The 26,971-nt window shown below is 41.0% G+C and overlaps 1 protein-coding gene across 5 annotated transcripts in view; it reads right to left on the reverse strand.

Annotated features, from left to right (window-relative positions):
• Positions 1-277: 277 nt before the first annotated feature.
• The window catches only part of FOXN3 (forkhead box N3), a 498,668-nt gene continuing 471,974 nt past the window's right edge, over positions 278-26,971 (reverse strand). For all 5 annotated transcript variants that reach the window (XM_036769520.1, XM_036769519.1, XM_036769522.1 and 2 more), the window contains 2 exons: positions 16,684-16,789; positions 278-2,402 (listed from right to left, as the gene is read on the reverse strand). In XM_036769520.1, coding sequence (XP_036625415.1) covers positions 1,862-2,402; positions 16,684-16,789 — 647 coding nt within the window. In that variant the 3' untranslated portion in view covers positions 278-1,861. The remainder of the gene's footprint in view (positions 2,403-16,683; positions 16,790-26,971) is intronic.

A 26,971-nucleotide genomic window follows, 5' to 3' on the forward strand; every position in this document is an offset into this window, starting at 1 on the left:
CCATCATCAGATAAGGCCTGTTAGCAATTTCTTCTTCCTCCTTAGGGGCAAATTTGCATAATTATTCACTGCCATCTCTCCTAGAACCAAATCATCACGATTTTCTCAGCTCCAGCTTCCCATTATCCTCCTGGTTCTATCATACACACTCACTACTGAATTTGCCCTCGAATTATTGCGTCGTGTTAGACATGTACAGACAAAGAGAACGGACACACTTTTTAAACAGAGAAGTCAGGGTGGGGGGAGAAGGGGGCTGAATGTTCAGACAAGGCAGTAGAGTTCAACCATCCAAGCCCTACCAGAGCGTGGAGTTTATTTATATATATATATATATATTTATATTTATATATATTGCAGAGTAAATTCCCCAACAGTCAGTGTTTGTCCCTGAAGAAGGTTAAACCTTAAACACCTGCTTCAAAAAACCAAAACCAAAACAAAACCAACAAACAAAAAAAACCCCAACAACAACAAAAAAAACCCAACCGGAACAAAAAACAAAAAACTTCTAAGCCTAAAGGCTTAAAAATTAGAGGCATAGCCTTTTCTCTATTTTCTATATTTATATGAAAATAATTCATGCTTCATGCTAAATACATTATTTACCTTACAAGAACTTTGTTATCTCTGAATAAAAAAAGGTTTTTTTTTTTGTTTTTTTGTTTTTTTGTGATTTCTTGTTTTGTTTTCCTCAAAGGAATCCATGCACTGTGGATCAGATATTCTTGCTGGCTACACTGGGTGAATCTGGAAATCAATGATTTTTGCACAGATGAATCCTGACTGACATTAACTGCAAACTCCATTCTGAGGGCAGCTTAGGAGCTCTTTTTGGTAGATATTATTTTCCCGTCCACCAATATGCCTTGAAAATAATTTTTTTAAACACATCATAATACTAATGGCAGGTTTTGTAGCTTCTAAATTTTTTAAAAACTAGATCAAATATTTTTTGATCCACAGAAAAAAGCTCTGTATCATTATGATATTTCCTTCCTTAATATCTACTGTAATTTCTTAGACTTGATTGCTTTTCACTCTGGCAGTTAAGAAGACATAGCTTGTTCTCTGTATTATTGTTATTTTTTATACGCAGTGCCAATCTTCGGGTTTATGGCTTCTGAATCTACTATAGAAGACAATTCAATGATTAGCGAGATCTCTAACAATTTGCCCTGTTTCTCATCGTTCACTGAAACCCATCACATATACAGTTGAGTTTCTACCACTTAGAAAGGCATCAGTCTTTACATTTCCAAGCCACAGGGTATATAAAAGCAGGAAACAACTGTGCCTGATATGTGGCAACTCCAGACTTGCAACGTCACCACTGGAACACATAGTGCCACTGGCTGGTTCCTGGTTCTGTCAAGATGGAAGGGCTTCCCGCTTTCCCCAAATCTCCTTAATTCACATTCAACTCATTAACCCAATCTTGTGATCATTTTAATTTCTTAATCCTAGGGGCTGGGCCTGACCAATGACTGATTTGTGCATATCTCCTCTAGGTGCCAAGGGGATAACTGGTGCCAAATTGTACTTCCATTGCATTAAAGCGGGTGTCACGGCATATTCAACCATGTATTTCTGACAAGCTGGAGAAAGCAATGTAAATTTTGGCTTTTATGGTTTTGTCTTCAGATAATGAAAAGCTTTTGTAAAACAGCTGAGTGTCAGTACGAGTTCTATGGCTTCAATCTCCTTTAAAAATAAAAAATCTTAAGGGTCCAAAAACAAAACTAAACCAAACCAAAAGGGAAAAAATAATTGCTGATATTGCCACAAATCATTAGAATTCTCCTGACGTGCTGAAACAAATTTTTTTTTAGTAAGTTCAAAACAAATCAAGTGATTTGTTTTAATTTTTTGTGGTTTCTTTTTGCTCTTTCTGCCCCTTTGCCGTCCGATTGGTGATGTTGTTCAAGCAGGATCGAATTCCTGCTAAGTGTAAGAGGGACCCTGCTGCTTCCTTCATCTCCTCATCATCACTCTCGGGGGGCTTCTCTGTGCGTCGCTTTTTAAGGGGCAGCGTATCACTGGGGACTTTCCTCACCTTGGATAAATGCTGCCTTTTCTTGTGCTGGGACGCATACCCACTGTCAGCTAAAGAATCCTTGGTCTCCTTTCTGCTATGCTTCCTGTCATCCTCTTCTGTTTCACTATGGCTCTCGTGGCTCTGGAAGCTAATCTCGCTGCCCTCGCAGCTGCCCTTTGTAGCAAACTCGTAATGGTCATCAGCAGAGGAGGAAGAAATGGAGTCACTGGCTGGGGAGGTGCTCCTGGGGTTGGAAGATTTGGCACTGCTATAATTGTGATCTTCCTTTGGGTCACCGCTAACAACTGGAGAGCCACAGGACTGCTCACTTTCTGTCCGCATCCGACAACCGGTCATGCCATTCCTGAAGAAAGGAGAGAAGGTACGGCATCAACACAGAGGCAGGTAAAAAAAAAAAAAACAACACAGTTTTGCTTTTGACTACAGAAAAACTATTTTCACCTCAGAAACGTCAAATTGTGATCAAGTTATTCAAGATTAAACCTGGCAAATTGGCACAGCTATACGTGAAAGGACATCAGAACTCCTATGAGAGGAAGTAGAACTGGTGTGAAGAAATGGTGCCCAATACCAATGCTTCAATAACCCATATTTTTCTTCCATCACTGATAATTCCATTCAGTGTGGAGAACCAAGAAGTCAAAACAATACTTCTCTGACAGTTGGTGGAAGCTTATTATCTTAAATAACTTTTGAAAAATCAGGCTGTTACTGTTCCATTCCATGAATTAGCAAAGATTGTGGAATCAGACTCTTTTCTCAGGGGCAACTGCCCACAGAAAAAAAGTTATGGTATTTTTTTTGGCCAGGAGACTAAATATAAGGCCAGGGATGCAGAGATGAGTTATAGGATGCTCATCTGTGGAGAGTGGTCAACTTCTCTCCCATCTGATCCTTAGGAGCTAGATTTCAGGTTCACAAATGACCCAGGAAACATTTTCCTCATCTGCAAAACAGGGGCAGTGGTTTCTAATAGCTCACAAACCCTTCTCAGCTCAGGAGCTGGGCTCAATGGGACTTGTAGGCTGTAGTTTGCTGACCTGATACATATGATTGCTAAGATACCTCCCTAGTTCTTACAATCTATCTCTAAGATGATTTATATATCCAGTCCTAGTCTCTCTACTGAGGTCCAGTCCTAAATCACCGACTGCTCAGGGGACATTTTTCAGTGAATATCCCATAAGCATCTCAAACTCAACCACGTTTAAAACAGAACTCATTATCTTTCCCCCTAAAACACATCCCTCTCTTCCTATCGTCCCTATCTCTGTGGATACGCCCACCATTTTTTCAGGAATCTAAGTCCATAACTTTTGAACAATCTTTAATTTCTCACTGTTCCTGACCAGCTTGTCAATTATGACTCCACAGCACTTCTGACACCCATTTCCTTTCTCTCTACTAACATGGCCACATCCGTAGTTCAGCCTTTTCATTATCTATCATCTGCTATAGTCACTTATTAATTAATCAAACCACACAAATTTAGGCATTTACTATGTGCCAGGTTATGGGATTGCAAAGAATACAGTAAAAACATGCTCTGTCTTCAAACTTCTTAAAGTCTAATTAATCAGGAAAGACAAACATTCATATATAGAGATACAGAAAAAAAAAAAAAAACAACCCACACATATACCAAACAATTTCAGGGAAAAAGTACTGGTAGCTGTGGGGATCAGGAAAGGACTCATGTAGAAGGTGGCACCTGTGCTGTGCCTTGAAGATGAACAAGGCCTCCTGAGGGTCAGAGGGGAGGAATGAGTACATTCCAGGCTTTAAGCAGAGAAGCAGGAGAATGTTTTACATGAGGAATAGGAAGGACAGTCTTTTCGCACCACAGCGTATGTGAATGGGGATAATGTACAATAAGGTGACTGGAAAGGTAGATTGGGACAAGGTTGTAAAGGGCTTTAAATGTCAAAGAGAGTTTATATTTGATCCTGGAGGTAATATGGAACCAATGGAATGTACTGAGAATGGAAAGCATATTAGAAAGTGGCGCAGCCCAACTGCATATTAGGAAAATCACTTGGACAACTTTGTGAAGGAGGCATTGGAAAGGGGGCTAAGACTTGGAGAGGAGAGACCAACGAGGAGGCCATTGCAACAGTATAGGAGTGACAAGGGTCTGAACCAGGATGGCAGCTATGTGAGTAGGAAGAAGGGAATGGACGTGAGAGATGTTGGGGAGGTAGGAACGACAAGATTCAGCGACTGAGTAAACTCGAGTCTCTCCTTGGTATAATCCATCCTCTACTGAGTTACCAAAGAGATATTCTGAAAACACAAGTACGATGACATGACCGGCCTGATTTAAAAAAAAAAAATTCCAGTGGCTCCTTGTCTGGGATAAAATATGAGCTTCTCTATTTGGTGCTTTGTAATCTGGCTCCAAATACCTTTCCAGGATGATTACACATTATTTCCTTTAACACTCCTCAGCATCTACCTCCCAGAGCTCTTGTAAGGATCAAATGAGATGACATTTTTAAAATGCTTAGTACAAAGACACATAGTAGGTGCTTGATAAATGCTTGTTCTCTTCCCTTCCCCTGCTTCCTGGACTTCACATTCCAATCAAACTACTTCTTTTATATCACATTTCCCACCTCTGTGACTTTGCACAGGCTGTGTCCCCTGCCTGGAATGTACCTCCTTTTCCTCCTCATTATCAGCTTTTAGAATCCCTCTCTTCCTTCAAAGACAAGCTCAAATGCCACCTCCTAAAGGAGCCTTTCTGGGATGCTACCCCTTCCCCATGAGTACCAAAGCTCCAAGATTACTATGTATTTACTATATGTTTTACATAAACTTCTATGTATACATGTTGTTTCCCTAGAGAGACTATAGGCTCATTAAAGGCAGGGATTGTTTCATTTCTGTCTTCTTACGCCCAGAGTCTAGTGCAGTGCCTGGAATCCAGGAGGCTCTTGACACTTAATTGAATTATTAACTTTAGAGAGAATCTTGGTAGTAGGTGGGACTTCTTTCACGAAGGGCTATGAAAATGGGGATTGTTCCATCATTATCTTTCATCAGTGAACACTTCTATAGTCAGTACTTGCAGCATGATCATGAGATAAAATTATTTTCGTCAGAATGGGTGGGAAAAAGGGCATCCTGGTTAAGTGACTATTTTTGGTTAAGTGGGCATTAGTGTGCCCACATCACCAACTTCCAACAAATGAGAATATAATTAACCTGAAAATCCTAACAAATGTAATTTAATCTTCAAATATTCAGAAGGGACATCGGGATCTTGCCTCAGGGTCATCATGATGAACATTAATTATCACTACATAGTCCTGTGGGGAAAATTCTAGTTACTTGAGCTTTGGGGATATTTGGATGCTGGATGAAAGGGAACACACTGTACAAAACTGAGTAAAAGCAGATGTGTCCTGCATACTCTGGGTCAGCACTGGAGCCACCTTGATTCACTGACCCTAGATGGAATTGACTTAATAAAACCTCACTGGCCTAGACAAGAGAATGCACTTCCCCTCCCAAACTTGTGTTGACCCTAAAGACCTGTGAGTGTGAGGAAGAACTTTGAAACGTGGATTTTCAACCTTAAGTGACAGTGACTCAGCCATCATTGGGGAAATGTGCTCTTTGAAACTAAATTTCTGAGATAAATGGAGTTTGATCATTCCTTCTTCCTTCAAAATTCCAAAACATTAAAAATTTAAATGTCTGAGGATGGAAAGCCTGCTGTAATATACAATCCCCTTCTCCTGTCTTCTAAAACTAAGTGTAGCAAAATCTCAGCCATCCAGAATCCTTGAGGAATGGGGAGGGGGGGGGGGTGGGAAGAGAAGAAGAAGTGAGGGAGGCGATAGATACAGAGAGATAGAGATGGATGGGGAAGACAAAAGCAGAAGAGACACAAAGAGAGAGAAGGGAAGTCAGAGGCAGAGAAAGATGGGAGGGAAAAGAGAGAGATAGGGAAGAGACACGGGAGGAGAGAGAGACAGAGAGAGGAAGGGGGTGAAGAGAGAGAGACAAAGAAGAGAGACAGAGAAAGAGATGGGGGAAGGAGGGAGGGAGGGGGGGGGGAGAGAGAGAGAGCGAGCATCGGAACTTTTAATACTTACTAATACTAATACCAGAACACCCTTTTTCCCACCCATTCTGACTAAAATAATTTTATCTTATGATCATGTCACAAGGACTGACTAACAGAAGTGTTCACTGATGAAAGATAATGATGAGGAAGAATCTCCTCTTGCTTAGCCCTTCATGAAAGAAATCCCCCCTAACCTTGGGGAAGACTAACCATGGTGATTGTAAGTAGCAGCAGCAGCAGCAGCAATAGCTAGCATTCATATAGTGATTTACAAAGCGACTAAGTCATCCTGACTATTATAAACACCCAAATTAACTGTAAAGGCCATATGAAGAAAGTCACGATTTGCATCCAGAGAAAGAACTGATAAACTCAAGTATGTATAGAATAATTTTACATGTATATGTGCACATGTACATATATATATGTATGTATGTGTATGTATACATGCACACACATATTTATGTCCAATGGTAGCCATCTTTGGGGGAGGAAGGAAGGAAAAAAAGGTAATTTACATGATAACTTTGTTGTGTATTTAAAAGGCATAGCAAGTTATACATAGTGGATCTGCGGTTTCACATGCAATCATCTTTTGTATTATACTATGTTATGGAAATGCTTGTTTTAGTCCATAAATTTAAAGCAAACAAAAAACATTGACTAAGCACTTTTGTGCCAGGCTCTGCGCTAAGCTCTGGGCATACAAAAAGAGGCAAAAGACAGTCTCTGCCCTCAAAGAGCTCACAAAAAATATCTGAGTTCAAGTTGAACCCAGGTCAGCCTTCTAAAGTCAGTACACCTCTTCCTAAGATCATGCAGATAAGCTTGTGCTAAATCCCTGCCAATTAAAAAGACGCAGAGCTACCACAAATAAACAAGTATACTTTATCTCCAGAACATCATTATAAGCATAAATGATTGCTATATGTTTTCACAGTGAGACAGACTGACAAAGCAGATGGAGCGCTGGCCTCAGAGTCAGGAAGCCGCTGGATACAGATACTGTCTCTGAGACAAACTTTGAGCCTCGATGATTCACTGGAACTTTTGGTGGCCCAGGCTGCTTTCCAAGACTGTGACACTGAACACAGCTGCTGATTCGATTAAAGGGAGTTTCTTTGCCTCTAATTATGAATGCCAATGATCATGCTGCCACAGAACTGTCACTCACTGAGGTGAGTGGCTACCTCAGGAAATCACTGAACTCTGTGAAGTCTTCTGGCTGTGCACTAAAGTGGTCCCAGAATACTGTGGTTTTGAAAAAACAAAAAAAGTTCAGGCATCTACTTTCATAAGTTTTCTCTCTTCCTCCACACATTAGGCTTCTGAGGTCTCTTCTTGCTGTTCTCCCTGAAGGTGCCTCCAGCAGCTCCCATCCTACTTCTAATCTATGGGCTGAGAAACCTGATAATCAGGCTTGTTAGAACTGAGTGTAAAGAACAAACAGGTTCATACTCTGTAAGGACCTAGAGGGCTCACCCAATGAGTCAAATAGGTGGGTTTTAGTACACAGGTAGCTATTTCCACTCTTTGGAGCCCCGTCCTTTCCTTCCTCCCACTTTTTTTTTGGGCGGGGGAGGGGAGGAGTTTCTTCATGGTTGCTGGTTGTACACCAGGGTAGCCAAGATTGTGTGGGTGAGGTGTAAATAGGCTGTGAAGTCGACAAGCTCTGGTAATTAAGTGACTTCACAAAAAAATTAAAAACTGTGGTTTTACCAAAGATGTATGAAAATCAAAGGTTCTTATACTCATCCTCTCCTCTGTTAGAAGTTAAGGTTCTTGAGAATAGGGATTGTTTCTTTTTTTATACCTGTATCCCTAGTGCCTAGCATTGTGTCTGATCCATAGCAAATAGGTACAGTTATCCTTTCCACATCTTTGGGAGGTTAGGGGCATGGCAGTCCCATGATCTGGAAAATCCGTGTAAAATTTTTTGGTCTTCTCTTCATACTGGAGAAGAAGTCCGAATTTTTTCTTTTACGGAGTGTTTACAGTACCTTATTATAAAATGTGGGTACATTTATGGTATTAAAAGATAAAATATGCTAATATTATCTAATACTATAAATAAATTTTATACATTTCTGAGCTCCTACACTTTTTCTGCGTCATGTGCGGCTTCTGCAAAACTCTCCCCAAATTTCCATTTAATTTCTTATGCCAACCTATGATATATCAAAAGTATGATGGTGAAAGTTACTGTGTGGAAAGGATAAATGTACTTAATAAATGATTTGCTGACTGGTCTTTGTCACCTAAATACTAAGAAAGTAACAGAAAAAAAAAATCCTGCAAAAACAGTACAAAAACAGTCTCACTGCTTGGAGCTCGGGGGCCATGCTATTCTTGGCTTTTTAGAAGCTTCATATGTCCCCCTGGAATTTCCATTCATAGTCTGGAGTTGAGGTTCAAGTAGATGATCTTCAAGGGTCTATAAATGCAGAGTAGTAAGACCAGACCCTCCCTGGTTGTTGACAGAGTAGCCTGGAACAAGTACAACTTTGCATGTGAATGTACTGAAGTGGTTTTGGGTGTTTTGTTTCTTTTAAATTAAAAGGGCATAGAACAGTACTTGAGAATGTTGTTGCTGAAAAATGCCTAGGAAGTCATCAATTTAATCTAATTTTCTCATTTTACAGACAAAAGAAACTGAGGGCAAGAAGAGGTGGGGAAGTAACTGGCCTCAGCCCTCAAGGACAGGTCAAGGGCAAAGTCAAGTTTTGGCCTTCAGGGGACGATTACTACTATCACCAAAAGAGGAACTCACCATTTCTAATGACAATATTTCAAACTTCAAAAATAAAAAAGTGCCTGCAGTGATGACAGAACTTCAGCGAAGGGAAATAAGATATAAAAGTCTACGTCTCCTACTTAATAGCGCTGACTTTTCTCTAGATTTTAGCATGGGCTTAAAAGCCATAAATTACATATGGAACGCAGCGGGAAGAGACAAGCTCCTTCAATTATTAATAACTCGGTGCAAAGTCATTCATGATTGTGCAAGCCAGCTGCATTTGCTTGGAGATGGCTCACCACTGCAGGGGTTGTCATTACAGGATACCAAATGCTCTAAAGGAGAAATCAGCCATCCCAAACTAGTTGTAAGCAGAATTTATAACTATTGCCTCAAAATCATTCATTAACGTGAAACAAGGGATGCATTTTAAATGGCTGCATTTCTTTTTGTTTTACCTAAATTTACATGTAAAGATGCTCAAAATTATCATACATTAGCATGAATTAAAGTCACTTGATTCTACTAAGCCTCTAATAGTTTAAGCAATATGGTTCAACAAAACCATATGCTACTAATCTTCAAAATGAACCTGGTATTAATTCTCTTGTCAGGTAGAATTGAAAATACTCAGCAAAGAAGAAATCGTAATAGTTCGGACCAAGAAAAATCAACGTTTCCAATAACCTACGCTGGGGAGGGCGGGGGAGTCAGGTTGTTACCATATTTTCATAAATAATGGGCCCTTTCCCTTTTAGACTACACACTCAGGGGCAGGCACCGTGTCTTACTTTTTATATCCCCCACAGGTCTTGGTCTAGTGCCTTGTCGTATAGCAGGCATTAAAGCGCAATTCAAAAAGCATTTACTCCATACCTACCATACGCCAGACACTTGGCTAGAAGCTGACTATAAGACAAAAACAACCAGGTCCTGCCCTCAAAAAGCCTACAGTACAATGGGGGCAGGGGTAGAAACAGCATTGACACAGAAAAGTAAATACAGACACAACTTAAATGTTTATAAATAGTAAATCTCTAAATCCTATGTGACATTTAGGTTGGGCTGACCATGGATAGAAGGAAAGAATTTTGTAATTCTGTACGTGTCTTGTTTGTATACAGCTGTTTGTGTGATGTCTTCCTCGTTAGATTGTGAGCTCCTCGATCCAAGGGTCTTTGTATCTCGGACGGTTAGCACAGTGCTTGGCACATAAATTTGTTGACTTGTAATCTACCCAGTGCTAGACGCAGGTGGGCATTATCGCCTCCATATAGTGAACACACTGGAGTCACTATCTTTGAACTTTCCTGTTATCGTTTAGGGCAACGTCACCTACCGAAAGGATTTACCTGGAGGGTCCAATACTTTAGCAAGCCTAAACATATGGATCAAAATCACAGGATTATTGAAGCAACAGTCTGAAGACAGGCTAGTTTCTGTCTATTAAGAATTAGAACTAGAAAGATTTGGGAGAGACGAGTGACTCAGGAAAACTATGACAAAAAGGTCACTTAATCCCTAAAGAATGGCTTTGCTCAATTCCTCTTTATAAAGGAAAAAAAAAACAAACCAGTATTCTATTTGGGATATATCTGGAAATGACTATTTTTTTAAAAAAATAATTAGTAAAAAAAATTTAAAGACATTAATAGTCAAAAAAATCCCACAAAATACAAGACCCCAATGGAAAGACAGAATGAAAAATGAAACATAATGAAGAATTCTGAAGAGGTTAAGTGAAGAAGAGAAAATGAGAAAAATATTACAATATGTAATTTTTTAGAAAACTAAAATATAAAGCTTTTTTAAAAAAGCAGTTTTTATGTTGTTAAGTTGTTTTAGTTGTGTCCAACTCTTTTTCTTAGTAAAGATTTTGGAGTGGTTTGCCATTTCCTTCTTCAGTTTGTTTTGAAGATGAGAAACTGAGGCAAACAGAGTTAAGTGACTTGCCTAGGGTCACAGAGCTAGTGTCTGAGGCCAGATCTGAACTCAGTTCAAGGCTGGTGCTCTAATCAACCACTTTGCTACCTAGCTGCTCCCATAACAGTTTTTGAATTCTAAAAAGTGTTAGAGAGAATAGGTTCTTTTCAACTGGTTGGAACACAGTCCTTTTGAGCCACTTCAAATAACCCAGTATGATCTTAGCTCAGTCTTATAAGTGTCCATGTCTAGAAAATGAGATTGTTTTAAATGATCCTTAAAGGCCCCTTCTAAATCTGGGTTCTCTAAATGCACAGGAATAAAGCTCTAAGTGGTAAATCACATATTCAGGAAGATGATAAGGCCTGGAAGAAGTTGTCCTTTTCTGCTGAAACAGAGGCTGCACCTTAATGGACCTTCAAAAGCACTAGGGGCTTTGCCATGGTACTTTCAAAATGGGCCAACTCCAATGTTCTTTCATGGAAAAATTACCTCCCCCCACCCCCATCTCTACAATGATTCCTAGAACACCACCAACAAAACTGGATCAAAGCATCATAGACAAAAGGGTTATCAATATTTTTGCTCTCTACCAGTTGTTATCTTGAGATGGAGTATTCTGACTAACGTTAAAAACAGAGCAAAACAGAAGAGCGCAGAGGGCTGGCAGGTGATGTGTGGCGTTATGATACACCATATTTTACATGTGAAAAGTTTTGGTAATGGCTTAGAATTCAGAATAATCAGAAACAGAAAACATGACGAATGCTGCTTACATTAATTTGCTTGGTGGAAGCGGTGGGCCTAGCTGGGGTCTAGCTGACCCCATACATTTTTCCTCTACCCTCTCTTACTGCTCCCCCACCCCACCCCACCCCACCCCAGTAGAAAGTATTATTTCTTATGATAGTAAGAATAGAGGCAGACAGGTACCCCAGATAGTGAGTAGAGCACCGGCCCTGGAGTCATAGGGACCTGAGTTCAAATCTGGTCTCAGACACTTGATACACTTACTAGCTGTGTGGCCTTGGGCAAGTCACTTAACCCCAACTGCCCTGCCTTCCTCCCTCTAAAAATAAAAAAGATAGTAAGAAAAATAGGACACTATTAATAAGCTGTTAAATTTAATAGTTATTAATTAGTACATTAACATATTGCTATAGTAATACGATAATCATAACCATAGCTACATTCACATTGTACTCTAAGGCTTGCACAGCGCTGCACACACTTCCTCATTTGGTTCTTCAGGACAGCTCGGTAGGCTAGATGAGATTATTGACATTTTGCAGATAAGGAAAGCTGGGGCAGATAAGCGACTGGCCCGGGTTTATGTGGCTTCGTACCTGAAGCAAGATTTGAACTCAAGCCTTCTTGACTCTAAGTCCAGAGCTCCATCTACTTTACCACCTATCTGGTCTGCTAGTACTCCCAGATGAGTTCTTACGTCACTATTACAAGGAAATTGTACTTTGATTCTTTTCCATGATCATTATTTTATTTTGTCCAATTTTTCAAATATACTTTTGGGTGTTTGTTTCTCTTTGTTTTATTGCAACAAAATTTATTAGAAAAAAACAGCTGATACCATTTGCCACATCAGTAGGACAGAATACACTGGATTAATATTTTTATTCTGCTGTCCATATACCCTATACATATGCATTTCCTTTAGGCTGTAAGTTTATAGATGACAGAGACCATGGACAACATAGAAGAGAAGCAAAAAAAAAAAAACAAAAAAACCCCAAACCAACCCAAAAACATTTAAAAAAAAGCTTTCACTATGCAATTCAAACATACTGAAATCCTTTTTATTATTTTTAAAAAATAAACTGTCTCTAACTAATGTCCTCCATTCATTTTTTTTTGGTAAATTTAATTTCTCTTCCTACCCCACTGAAAAGCTCAATTATGTCCTGCCCTCTACCATTTGCCTTCTTGAAGAAAGCATCAAGGAGACAAGGTAAACTGGAGATTGAGCTTAAAAAAAATGTGCCTTCTCTACCAACCTGGGCCCTTTCCCTTGAGTTACTCTGGCCAGGGAGATAAAGGCCAGGAGCTTCTTTCAAAAAAAAAAAAATTTGATAACTCTATTCAAATACAATTGATTTCCTTGGTAATCCTATGTATTATATTTTATACATATGATTCTATGAAGGGGTTCATTGGCTTCACCAGACTACCTGAGAGGACAACAATACAAAAAACCCCTGCACTACTGCATCTCAGGCCCAGTCTGATGAGGAAGACTGAACTAACACCTCATTTCTTTTTTAGGAGCAAACAGGAGATACTGATGAGTGGAAAAACAAAGAAAATTGACAAGTGACAAGTCTTAGGGTTGGGGATTGGCTTTCTGATTGCTCTCTTTTGACAATGACTTATAAACTAGATTTATTGATTGCAGGAGGGGCCTGGCCTTGTGATCTTGGTGGATGCACTTGGAGTTTATATAGCCAAGATGGTTTCTTTGAAGCCAAGGGAGAGAAATGTCCTGTATCACACATTCAAACTGTATGCAACCTCAAAAGGGATTGATTGTAGAGAGTCATTTTATTTTAATTTTGTAGTGTAGTTTGGAATATAACTAGGCCAGTCTAAAGCAACTCAGTCCTAAACCAATGGCTTCCCTACCATGTCTACATCTGAGACTAAAGAGATGTAGTGTTTCCCACCTAGGTTCTAGGTAGCAACCAAGTGGGACAAGTAATCCAATTTAAGCCTTCACTCTCCTGAAATTTGCTAAAACTTAAGTACTGGGCAGAGGCCAAGCTTGTGGATGGGGAGCAAGACCAACTAGTGAGCTACTCTTACAATAAGGATTCTTAATCTTTTTGTGTCATGGACCCTTTTTCAGTCTGACGAAGCCAATGGACACTTTCTCAGAATAATGATTTAAATGATTTGAAGGAAATGCTGAATTTCAGTCCTATTCAAATTCACAGACCCTTGAAAATATCTCCAATACCCCAGGTTAAGAACCTTGCCTTTTCCAGATGAAGGACCAGCTCCTGCTCACCCAACATCCCACCCATGACTCTCTACCAACTGACCCCCTCCACCTCTAATCCTCTAATGACTTGACTCCAGAGTCTCCTGGATCAAAAATATCTTAGACGAGGGCTAGAGGTTGATACCTGGAGGTATCAGTGGAGCTCCTGAATACAGAATTCTCCAGTGATGATTTTAAAATATTTGGGACGTCTTCATCTCTCAAAATGTCAGAAATACTTCCTCTCCTATTTTGCAATGTAACTGCTGTAACACATTCGACTGAGAAAGCTACAGGGGACTCAGATAACTTTAGGCTGAAGGACGTCAGGAGTTGTTATTTTGAGCATAATGTGTTATGGGGAATATACTCCCAGGCAAATTAAAAACAGGCAGATTTCACATCTATTTTGATGGGCCAATACCTGGAGTTATTATGTAAAAAGTCAACAAAGTGAAGTCAATTATGTTATTGACAGATACTCTTAACAAAGAGGTTTTACATCATAATTATATGCAGAAGAATCCAGCCAACACAAGCTGGGTAATGATCAGCTAATAAAATAACACTTCATCTATATCAATGGCACCTTCAGAGTTAAGGTAAACAAACACTGCCCGTGACACTAAGCAGAGGGAGAAAAGCACTTCCGCAAAGAAAATGTTTTCACTTAAGAAGAAGCCATTTACACAAAGGCACATTCATACAGAGACACGTTCCATCATGAGAAAAGGAGCAGGAAATAGGTCCTTAGTGAGTCTAACTGCCCCCCCTACCCCCTTCCTCCACTTGCTGAACAAACTGTTTACAACCACAAGAGCCCTTGGTCCCTTCCAGGGGGGTTTATCTGAGGTCCCAGTATAATTCTGACCACCTCTCCTTTTCCTCTTTTCTATCCCCTCACCCCTCACCTCCCACCCTGTATTTTAATTTTTCTTTCTTTTAAATGGTCTTGAGGCTTCTTGGACACACTGCAAAAACAAATACATTTTTAAAAAGGGAAATAAAATGACGGACATCCAATGATAGTTGCTATGAAAGAGGTCAATTAGGACACTTTTCAAACACTTCCCAATGTACCTTTTCAGAGACAGAATTTCAGCCATTAAAACCTAAAGACATATTATATGTGTCTTGGGTTTTGAAACCCAAATTATATGTTTCTCTTGGACAATTTAAGTCTGAATTCATAAGATCTGCCACCCAGCCAGGTTAAATCTTCCCTGACCAACATGTTTCAAAATGGTCAAGTCATGGGCAGAGCAAACTGGAAACACTCTATTTTTTCTGTTTCTCTTTAGATTTTCTGGCATTTATTAATAACGAGGTACTTTTTAACAGTTTTTGTGTCAACACTTTCAAACGCTCTGCCACCTCTCAACCTGAATATTCTCACTACTCCAAAGCAAATGGGACTACAGACACTGATTATTAAAATTTGCAAGGAAGACAGGATGTGAAGGTAACAATTAAAACCAGCAGGGTTTGATTCAGCTCCTGCTGGAGGTCACCTTCTCTACATTTTGGGAAAGGCAATTTCTTGTCTATGGATTTCCTTCATCACCCCTGTTCAATCTTCTTCCTAGCAAGAATGGTATCGGATCAGATTTAAGAATGATCAATATCGTAGCAGAAATCTATGTTTAGGTTTTGTTAATGAAAATGGATAGATGTTATTAAAATAGCCCAAGGAAGGAGAGAGAGAAAATGGGGCCTGAAAAAATGGTTTATAACAAAAGAACAAGAAATCAAAGGCCATTCACAACCTGAGGCATGGACATCAGTAACCCTACTTTATGGAACAGGGTTAAGATCATTAATCTAAGGGTAAACATGACCTATTAATAGAGGACTAGAAGAAAAGAGCCTGTCTGAGCCATGTTTATTTTCAAAGCAACCCAGCATTATGATTAGTAGACATAACACAGGCTTCCTTCCAATCCCATTCTCCCTCCTCCCTCTTACCTTTTCACATCTATTCTTTTCTTCCCTTCCTTCAAAAAATCATGCTATCATTTATAGGGATATAGGTCATAAGATTTCGTTGTTACAGGGAGATCTTAGGTGAGCAAACTCCCTTTACTATTGCAGGCCGGCACCTTTCCTGCAACTTGAGAGCCTTAAAAAGTTCCCTAGAACCCTGAGATGTTAAGCAACTTGCCTAGAGTCACATAGCTAGTATATCTCAGAGATGAGAGTGAGACTTGAACCCAGGTCTTCCTGGGTTGCTAAGCAAGCTCCCTTTCTGTTATTATTTACACCACGGCAAAACTGGGTATAATACTGGGTTTCAGAAGACCCCAGCAGTCACTGAAGCCTATCAGTATTCTGAGCTGCATGGAAACCTTAAACAGCAGGATGCACACAGAAGCAACCTTGCTCTTCACAGTTTCAAGAAGGGCTTTTTCCAATGGGTCAAAAGAAGCTCTATGAGAACAAACACAGCCCACCAGTGTGGAAGGAGTACGGTCGTACAAGAATGGCTGGAATGAAGTACTATGTGATCTTTACAGGTGCTGAGATAGAAGGGTCCTTGCTAGAAGGAAGGACTTCCTACACTTCTCATAGATCTCTGCTTCTAAATCTTCTCAGAGTAAGTGTATACGACTTGTTTAACTTCCCTGTATTTTAATTTCTTCAACTGAAAAAATTAGAAGCCCAGGGATCTGGCTGCCTGAAAAATGCACCAGATAAACCTTCCCCCCACACAAAAAGTGTTTTCATTCTAAACACTGAGAATTATTTTAACCCTTTAGGAAAACACAGGTAGATTTGTCAAGCCTATTTGGAGGTTATTCTCTCCTATGCAACTGGATTTCCACTGTGGAAAAATCAGGGCTGCCTTCAAGTCTGTGTTGCTGACTGACCCTGTAGGTATCACTACCATAACTTACCTCACGGCAGCAGCCATTCCGATGGGGTGGATTGGCAATGGTCTAACTCCAGGGAACATACCTCGACTCAGAACCCGGGCTCCATTTTGTATGACTCCTGGAGGGACTGAAAAAGACAAAAAAAGGACAACATTTTGAAAACAATGCAGGAAATCAAATGTAAAGATTTTAGTTCAAGGGCTTAATAAAATGCTGATGGCTCTGAGAGGCAGATACAGTCAGCCCGGGTCAGACTGATAACTCGAGCCAAAGTAGTGCTGCCTAGGTCAAAGAGAACATAAGTGAGAGACAGAGATTTTGTTTTTCTCTTAGTGACTGGAATTTACTGAATGGAAAATTTTCATCTTTGGGTAAACTTTAGTCAAGAAACAAAACTTAATGTCATTATGTTTGTCTGACACACTCAGAGAACACTATTAGTTAGAAGTGAGCACTTCCTTGTTTTAAAATAGAGTCCTCTGGCCTTGGTTAGTAACAGTCGACATTTTCCCATTTTTTTAAACCAACATAGCCAATAATGGAAACACAGAAACCTGGCTCTATAAGCATTTTGGCATCTTAACGGCTAAAATGGTCATAAGCTCTACCTTGAGCACACTCCTTTTCCTCCTCAGAGACTTTAAAGGGATTAAGGATTAGGTTCAAACAGCCCCTTAGCCTCTGCTTCCAAACCACGCAGGGGGTTGCTCTGGACAACTAAGTTCCTTGCCTTCACCTCCTTCCAGGAAAATTTCCTCAACACGCCTCTCCCAAATGGTACATTAGATCTGGAATGATCAACTTGCCAACTTTTTCCTAAGTAGCATGCTCAGGTCTTGCAGATTCCTCCCTCTTCTCCACCCAATCCTCCCAAAACAATATGGAATAGGCCTTCTATGTTCAAGGAGGCAAGCACTGGGACATCCTTCCTCCCCAAGAAAAGTCAGTAATTAATCATTGCACTCTGTCCATGACAGCATGTGTCCATCTAACACAGTAAATTCATCTTTGTGTTGGGAGAGCTGAGTTCCAGTGCTCCGTTTTGATGTTACCTGCCGTATGATAGGTAAATCACTTCACCTCCCTAGGACTATCTCCTGTTCTATATAATGAGAGAGAGTGAACTAGCTGGTCTCTAAGGTCTCACATTCAGGTCCAACACTTTAAGAGGACAGGGACAGTTACCATTCAAGCTTCTGGCATAACACTGAAAGACGAATATGACGAGTAAACTTTTTACAACACAGTACATCCAACATTACAGCTGGAAGATCCTAAGATCAGACATTTGGAGCTAGAGGGGACCTTAGCCACAACTGAATCCAATTTCCCTCCTTTTACAAAAGAGAAAACTGAAGCTGGGAAAAGAGTAATGATTCACATAGCTAGTTGGGAGGCAGATCGAGTCCTAGGTCATGGTTAATGTGTATGTAGGAGGATTTAAGGAGTTTCAGTCCAAAAATGGAAACCACCAGAGGTGTTTAAGTTGGAAGTCAGCCATCATCATCATTTAAGAAGAATAAAAAAGGAGTTCTTGTGAAGTATGGTCTCTACATAAAATTCTGAGAGTGAAAAGGCCAAGACATGCCCACAACACATTCATATACAAAATACTCTTCTATAACAAATATTCTAAGTCAAACAAAACTGAAAGGAATACTGTGAAAGTCAAATCTCAATTATTTAGAAAATGACCTCACTTTCTTACTTCTACAAGACCCTCTAGGACAGCATGAGCTGGTGGCAGGAGTTATAAGACCCAGGTTTGAGTTCTCACCGTGAGATGATCAGGTCAGGTGGCTTAGCCACTCTGGGCCTTGATTTCTTCATCTATAAAACCAGAATAATAATATTTGTACTTCCTACCTTACAGTGTTGCCGTGAGGAAAGTGCTTTATAAATGAGTGACAAACTCATGACAGTTAGCTTCTCTTTTTTATCCTCTGCAATGCCTGCCTTTTAGCCAATTCACTCCTTCTTAGGTAGGGAAAGAGAAAAGTTAATCTGGTTCCTTCTTACCAACTCAGGCGAATGGCTCAGATGAGGCTGAAGCTGTCGGCTAAAACATGGATTTATGACTATCTGTGGATTTCAATGAATCAGACCATACCTATTTTCTATTACAATTGAGAGAGGGCTGCATGATTTCAGAAGTCCCTTTAAGTCTCTTGTGTCTCCTTGACTCAAGACAACAGACTGCCAAAGTACCAAGATCAAGAAACTGATTTAATAACAAAGCATTCTGGCATACTATGTGACAACTCACTTAAATGACACAGCTTACATCTTTAAAAAAAAACCAAAAAACCTTCTGTTTAGAGGTAAGTAGTATACAATAAGTATTAGATGGAAATTATCTAAGTACATAATGATATATGCAACATAATATTAGACACATGTAGATGTGTATTTAAAGTCCAAATTCTTCTTAAAATAAGATAGCTTTTAATCAATTATTTTTCCATATTCAAAGTCTTGTAATTAATTTTCCTTACTCTAGTCTCTTTCCTCTACAGAGCCACCAAATTGAAATATTTCTAAAGAAGAGATCTGACCATGTCACTCCCTACTCAAAAGCCCTCAATCTGCCCTACTGCCACGGGGATAAAATACTAAATCCTCAGCCTGACATTCAGAGCCCTCCATAATCTGGCTCCCCCTTTTTGTACGCTCTGTTCTCGTCATACTGACCTGTTCTCTGTTCCCCACGCACAGTGTCTCACCTCTGGACTTCATGCCTTTGTTCACAGTTTCCTCTGTCTGAAGTGTAGTCCTTCCCTGCCTTTGCCTTGCAGAATTTCTAGTTTCCTTCAAAGCCCAGCCCTGGTGCCTCCTCCTATGCAAGGTCTTTGGTTCTCTGTTCCAGTTACTAGAACGTGTTTATGCTCTCTCTTGCTTTGCTTCTTTGTATGTTCTTTGTAGTATTAAGTCACTTACACATATGTTCTATCTACTCAGTAGAATATATCAGTTTTGGAGGAAGAAACATCTTTCATTTTCTGTTTGCATCTCAAGCACCTAGCACATAAGAAATCTGATAAGGTTTGAATTGAACTAGATTCCAACAAGCCAGATAACAATGCTCAAAGTGTCCTAATCTGGCATCTAGTTCAAAGCTACTTCTAAGTTATTCTCTAATGCAATCAAGGAAAAAGTAAGCCAAATATTTCTTTTTTTCCACCAATGTCCCAAACGAATCTGATCCAATAAGCTATATATTTGACATCTCTCCAGAGGTCATGGTGCTTAGCCCAGAAGAATCTTGCAGTTGCCCCAGTATCATGGTCTGGGTGGTAGACATGGGTGAGCTGGGGTAGAATGAGAATGCATGATAATGAGGCAACTGGACTCAGCTGAGCAGTCCTGCCACAAAAAAGCAGTTTGGGGAAGTACATCTAGTGTGAACCTAGTAAAGGCAAATGGGTCTCCTGCAGTGAAAAAGCTAGGAAGACATAAAATCCCTTTGAGCGGCAATGAATAAACACGTGGGATATCCAGAAGTTGTAGAAACAGACATATGAACCGTCCTAGAAGCTGTAAAAACAGTGCTAGGGAATATTTCAGCTTCCAACCAGTCAGGACAACAAAACGACAGCAAGTGAAAATAGGACCGAACAGAAAATCCTAGAAAGACTCAGCAATTCTGCCGGACACACGGTGCCCTAATAATACCAGTCATGATGGAACATACCATAGTGTTCAAGGTAACACGGTCATCTCTGGGGACATATTACGCTGGGCTTGCTAACTTGAAACACTCAAAAATACCTGAGAAACTAACCAAACTTCTCATCAGCGCTCAGCACCGGATCATACACAGCCTGGCTGAAGCGTTCACCAAACTGAACTGAATCGAAACATCGAAAGGAGGTAAAGTCGCTGACAGGACGGTCCAAAGGCAAGTCATGCTTTCCCACGTGACGTCTTCTTCTCCGACACTTTCAGTGCCACTGATCTGGGCGACTGAGTATATTAGGTTTTATATTGCGACAGAACTAGAATCTTTTCACATGAGCTAGACATCTCCTCGACAAAGTGGGAGTCCCATGAAGGCAGGGACTACAGCGTATACTTATTTCAGTGCATGCTGGTAGCTGCTCTATAAACCTGAATCGAACAGTTGAGCCCTGACAGTCACCTGGCCCACGTACGTCCCTCAAATCTCATCAAAGTGACACTACCTGATATCCTCCCTTACGGGAGAAGAGAGAAAAAAGGAATAAGCATTTATACAGCACTTACTGATTGCCAGGCACCGAGCTAAGCATTTTACACATATTATTGTGCTGTTATCATCCTCATTTTATAGTTAAAGAAACACACAGAGAGAGGTTAAGAAGTAATTGGTCCAGAGTCACACAGTGAGGAAGTATCTGGGTCCAGATCTGAATTCGGGTGTTCCTGCTTCCAGGCCCAGCACTCTATCTACCACATCACAAGCTGCAAGGAGGGAATACATGGCGACAAACTTTAAATATAGTTTCCTGATCTAGTTTTCGAAGCTCCCAAGGCCTTTCTTTTCCACATGCCTAATAAATCACTCATAGTCAAGCCAAACTCATCTCAGTTCCAAGAGAAGTGGTTCTACAATAGTGCTCCGGTTTTGCAGAAAGTTACATGTTCCCATGCCCACAGCAAATAAACACAGTGACAAACCAGGAGAAAAGAACAACAGCTTTATTTATTTTGCTTTCTATAGGATAGCAGTTAGGCCGGGTAAGGGGTGGGGTGGAAGGTTTTGGGGGAAAAGCTCCTAGAGTCTATCAGGTTTCTTTTGGGGGGGTGGTAGTGACCAGCTACAACATGAAAGTAACCCATGAAAGCATCATCCTGATGGGTGAAATGTATTCACTTCAAAGGGACCATCAACGGCTAAATCTGTCTCACTAAATTAGGTTTTGTTTTTTTTCAAGCAATTCCTTATATTTCCTAGGACTTCTGGCTCTCTAACCTGGACTCATCCCACCAAGCCCTTTAGAACATTCTTAGATTAAAATGCAGGGCAGCTAGGTGGTGTGGTGGATAGAACACTGGGCTTGGAATCAGGAAGACTCACGTAAGTTCAAATCTGGCCTCAGACAGTTACTAGCTGTGTGACCCTGGTCAAGTTACTTAGCCCAGTTTGCCTCAGTTTCCTCATCTGTAAAATGAGCTGGAGAATGAAATGCCAAACCACTCCAGTATCTTTGCCAAGAAAACCCCAAAAGGGGTCCACAAAGAGACAGACACGGCTGAAAGAGAGCGAAACAACCACAGATGAATCAAAACTACAGCCCCTAACTTCTTCCAACTTTAATATTTATCAGGGCTTTTCGGTTACAAAGCTGTTCCCATACAGATAGAGAAGTATGTCTAGGATGGTTTGCTGCTTGCTATAAGCCAACAACATATACTTACCTGCTTCTTTTCCTTTCTCTAGTTTTTTTTTTCTTTCTTTCACTGCTTTAAACTAAGCTTCTGACGTATGAATTATCCCAAAGTGACTCAAAGGTATATACTTCTTTTAATAACAAGCTTTTCTACTCAGGCCTGTTTAGGTAAATTTCTGTATCACGTCACAGGCATTTTCCCTACCATCACACTTCTCCCTTGTTCTCATTCACCCTTCATGCAACAGAAATCTAAAAATTTCCCAAAGCAACATTCCTATTTTATTGAAGGGAAGGTGACGAAAGGAGAGAGATAGAATTCCAGCTTCTAGTCAGTTAGAAGGCAGTATGGTCGAGCAGACATGTACCAGATGGGGAGCCAGGGAAGTTGAATGAGTTCAAACGCTGGCTACCATACTCACTGGTTTGGAGAAGCTGTTTTGCCATCTCCAATCTCTTAGTTTTCTCATCCATAAAGTGGGGACGTCACTGGCACAACCTACTTCACAGAAGTCATGGTGAGGAAAACGTTTTGTGGGCTTGCAGGTACGTAAACATGTGAGTTATTAGAGCAGAGAAACTATTTGTTCAAAACAGAATTCTTCATTATGGACTGGAAATAGGATGGAAGGCAACCAGTACTTATTAAGTACCTACTATGTGCGAGGCACTGTGTCAAGTGCTTTATTTCACTTGATCCTCACAAGAAACCAGGGGAAGGAAGGTAGGTGCTACTACTATCCTCATTTTACAGTTGAAGAAACTGAAGCGAATAGCTAGGAAGTGTCTGAGTCAGGATTTCAACTCGGGCCTTCCTGACTTGAGGCCCAAACCACCTAGCAAATAACTTGAATTTAGCACATTTTGTTTTTACTTCTTGGGAGACTGTACCATTGATACCTACAGCTGGGAAGGCCAAGCTACGAAGGCCTGCGAGTTTCATAGAGGGATGAAATGATGCGAAGGGTATCCGCATATTCTTCTCCTACCCCTGCCTGCCAACTATATCCTAATGATAAGACTACATAAGAAATCTTTATTTTCGCCAGGATAAAAACTCAAGAGACACAAACTCGATTAGTAATCTAAGATTACCATTCAGAAATAAACCCCTCCTGACTAGATTTGGTTTTCTAAAAAGGACAACACTTTGGCGTACATAAAAAAAGAAATTTTGGAATTGGAAGACCCTTACCACCACCTACCTCGGCATCCATCCTGGTGCTGAGCCTCCTTGATGGCTTCAGTTACTAAATGCAGTTCAGCGCTCCCACTGGGGCCTTTGGAGGAGAGCCCTGGCTAACACTAATAGAAGCCATAAGTTGAGCAGCAGGTGATTCCGCTAATCCTTCCTTTTCCTGAAGTTTCTTCTCCCACCTGCTTCTTTGGAAGTGACGGGGAAAGGGAGAGAGAACACACTGTTTCCAGGATGCCCTTCCTTCTACTCCCGCTGGCACAGACGACGGAGATCCTCGGTTCCAGGCAGAAAGCCTCCGTGTTGCTGGGGAGGCCTGCTATTTCTGACCTTGTCATCTCCTTTTCTGTTTGGGGCTTCTGATTTCATATGCTGGCATAATGACCACACTTATGTGACTCTGGGTAACTTGCTTCCTTCTCCCAGGCGGGATTTGGATGTCTGATTCATTACCTAGGGGCTTGTCTCTGCCCACTTCCAATAAGTTAGAGTAAGCAAAGTGTTTATGGTGTATGAAAAGGGGCATTGAACCTGGCATCCAAAAGACTTTGGTTCAAAATTCTACTCTAAAATCTGGAAATTCTATGACTTGAGGGATATGGTATCTCTCTTTTCTAAGGCTCAGTTTCCTCACGTGTAAAAGTGGGGGGGACGATGGATCTACACAACTTCCCCCAAGGGTGTTGTTGTGAGGCTAAGTAAGCACTTCGTCAGCCTTAAAACACCACAGAGATATGAACTATAATTAATACGTGATAAGACTTTACAGGTGATATAAATGAGTAATGGTGACTTGGTCTCTCCTGACTTCCTAATACTTCAGTTGAGGTTAAGGATAATTCACACCCTGCCAGAAAAGCACGGCAGAGCTCAAACCTTGAAGATGGCACCTCTAATCTTTTGAGAAAATTTTCTGTCTCAGCATTTCTCAAACTAATTTGGCCACAGGATAGCATGGGGCTTGAAACAGAATAGCATGTAGGACTGGAGCAGTCTGGAAACACGGAATATCTCCCTCCTGGTTAGAAGAGGCAAGTATAATGGGGTGGGAGGAGGGAAACGAAAACCAAACACTGGGACTGACCTCAGAAGAGCTGGTCTGGAGCACTAGCTCTGCCTCCTACTAGTTCTGTGACCGCGGGCGAATCACTTCCCCTTCAAATAGGCCTTAATTTCCTCATTTCCTATATGAGAGGGTAAGGCCGGATGATATCTAAGGTTTCTTCACAGTTCTACAATCTCATGATTCTACTAATGCTCAGGTCAGGAGAATTTGGGGGCAAAAGGAGGGAAATCAAATATATCTTCATGCTGAAAAACAGATGTGGATAGGTATGCATTGTTCATGCACTCATAAATTCAAATTTGTATGCTGGAGGGGAAAATATTAATAACCTTAAAATTTTCTCACAGAATCTTCACTTATAGCCACTTGTTATATCGTGATAGGTTATGGCAGAGCAGGGTTTGGGAGCTCAGTGATGGACTGTAATCTTAAGCCCATGTCCTAGAGATTAGTCAGGCAGGAACTCTCTTTAAAACTATACTTGCACACATAGAGATCCCCAAAGCAGTAGAGGCTGTTCTTTAGAACAGACACTGTACCTCTGGACTGTCTTAATCTTTAAACAAACTCTGAGGTCACCCCAAGAACGGATGCACAAAATTAGATTTCCATTATATATACACTGCTGGCAGATGGGGAAGGCCCCCTATGGTGGATTTATGGGAGAAGATGCTTAGGAGGTGCAGAGGATGGGCAGACATGGATGGGTCACAATCTGCCTCCTTGGAAGGACTGATGATAATCACAAAAGAGGCCCTGATGAAAAGTGGTAGGCAACTCTTCAAGGCAGCAGCTCAAAAACAATGCACTAACAGGCAAAGAAACCAGGATACTCCTCAGGATGGCAAAAAACAAACAAACAAACAAAAAAAAACCCAAAACCCCGACCATACAGGAAAGTTTCCAGATTAATGTGATCCCATAAAACAGCTGCAATCTTCTAACCTCCAAAATAGCTATGCCTCGACTGGCCGCATACAGACTTCCTACCTAGCTTCCAAGAGCCGTGCTAATAGCCCCTTCTTGAGGTCTACACAACTTCAAATGGTTAAGACTGGCTCCCTGACAGAGCCCTGGAGCTCTGCCAAGTTCACTGCTACTGAAGCTTGGTTTTCGACAGCCAGCCAGCTCAATGGAGCCGAGTTACAGGGCAGGTGTGGATGGGGGGAAGAGATCTAAGGAGCTGCGGGACAGGAGAGCTCAAGTGGGGTGACTGGCAAGAATAGTCCGCAAAAGGGAGGCCTTTCAGGCAAAGCATGGCAGCCATTAATTGCTAGGAAACGGGAGGCGGCGGCGGGTGGATCGGGTTAGGGGGCCGTGATCTGAGTAAGGGCAGTTCAAAAAAGCAGCCGCACAGTACCACCAAAGGAGGCCTTGTAAACAGTAGCCTGGCCACAGCTGTGAACCGGAGGAAAGGGTCCAGGCCTACTCAACCCGTCAAGAGCTTCTGGCTCCTTTGCTGTTTTCTAGTCATGCTCATCCGTGAGCAGCAAGGTCTTCCAACGTACTGAGAAACATTCCCACACACCTGCTTTTGTATACCCACATCTACAGTCACTGGTTGCTTTCCTCGCCATGTAGCTGTTATCTGGACCAATCGGTTATTAAGATATTATCTTTCAAATGGCTCTGCATGGAGAAGTGGGAAAAAAATAACTACAGTACACATACATCTTGGAAAAACTGAAGGTTGAGAGTTACCGAGTTATTACTTGGGCCGTTACAATTCCATTTTGAAGGTCACACCTCTAAAGACAATGGAGTGACTTAACATAATTAAACTTTTTGAGACCCGGAAATAATGCCTCTACCCTTATATAGTGGCTTCCTTAGAGAAGCACATTCTTAAAAAGAAAAATCTTAGATTCTACATCCTTAGCCTTTTTCTTTCTTCCAAGAGACTTACTGTTCTAGGGAAATATCTGAAGGTTTCCTGCTTCTGCACCTTTGCTCGTGTCATGTTCCCTACACCTGAAATCTATGCCCCCCCCCCCATCAGTCTTGTTGAAGTCCTATCTAATCCTCAAGGCCTACCTCAAATGCTGTTTCCTACATGAAACTCTCTCCTTCAGGAAATGAAAATGACCTTTTCTCCTTGGAACTCTCCTAACACCCTGCTTGTATTACTTCCATCCATTAATGACATTCTCTTTTGTAATTTATCTGGAATGATGAAAACAGACCTAGCTTAGTAGTGAATCAGCAAGTCTGGCCAGCTAACTCCTGGTCCAGCACACTTCCTACTTGGCAGGAAGGTGGAGCAGGGGATAGAGAGCTGGGCCTGGAGTCAGGAAGACCTGAGTTCAAATCTAGCAGAAGACACCTATTAGCTGTATGACTCTGATTAAGTCATTGAACCTCTATTTGCCTCAGTTTACTCAACTGTTAAATGGGAATGGGAATAGCACCTACTCCCTAGGGTTGTTGTGAGAATCAAATAAAAAAATATACTTATAAAGTGCTTAACCTGGCAAACAGTAGGCACTACATAAATGCTAGCTATTATCATCACGATTATTCATGTTGTCTCTGTGCTGATCAGCCTCTCGCTGCCCTGGGCCCTCTCCCAGGACTCACCCTGGCATCTCCATTTCCATCCTTCCAGAGAATGGCCCAGTTCTCTTCTCAGCATTTCATCACACAGGAAGTGTGGGTCTTAAATGAATGAACCGGAGTAAT

Source organism: Trichosurus vulpecula, chromosome 8, assembly GCF_011100635.1.
Source record: "Trichosurus vulpecula isolate mTriVul1 chromosome 8, mTriVul1.pri, whole genome shotgun sequence".
In the NCBI taxonomy this organism is placed as follows: Eukaryota; Metazoa; Chordata; class Mammalia; order Diprotodontia; family Phalangeridae; genus Trichosurus; species Trichosurus vulpecula.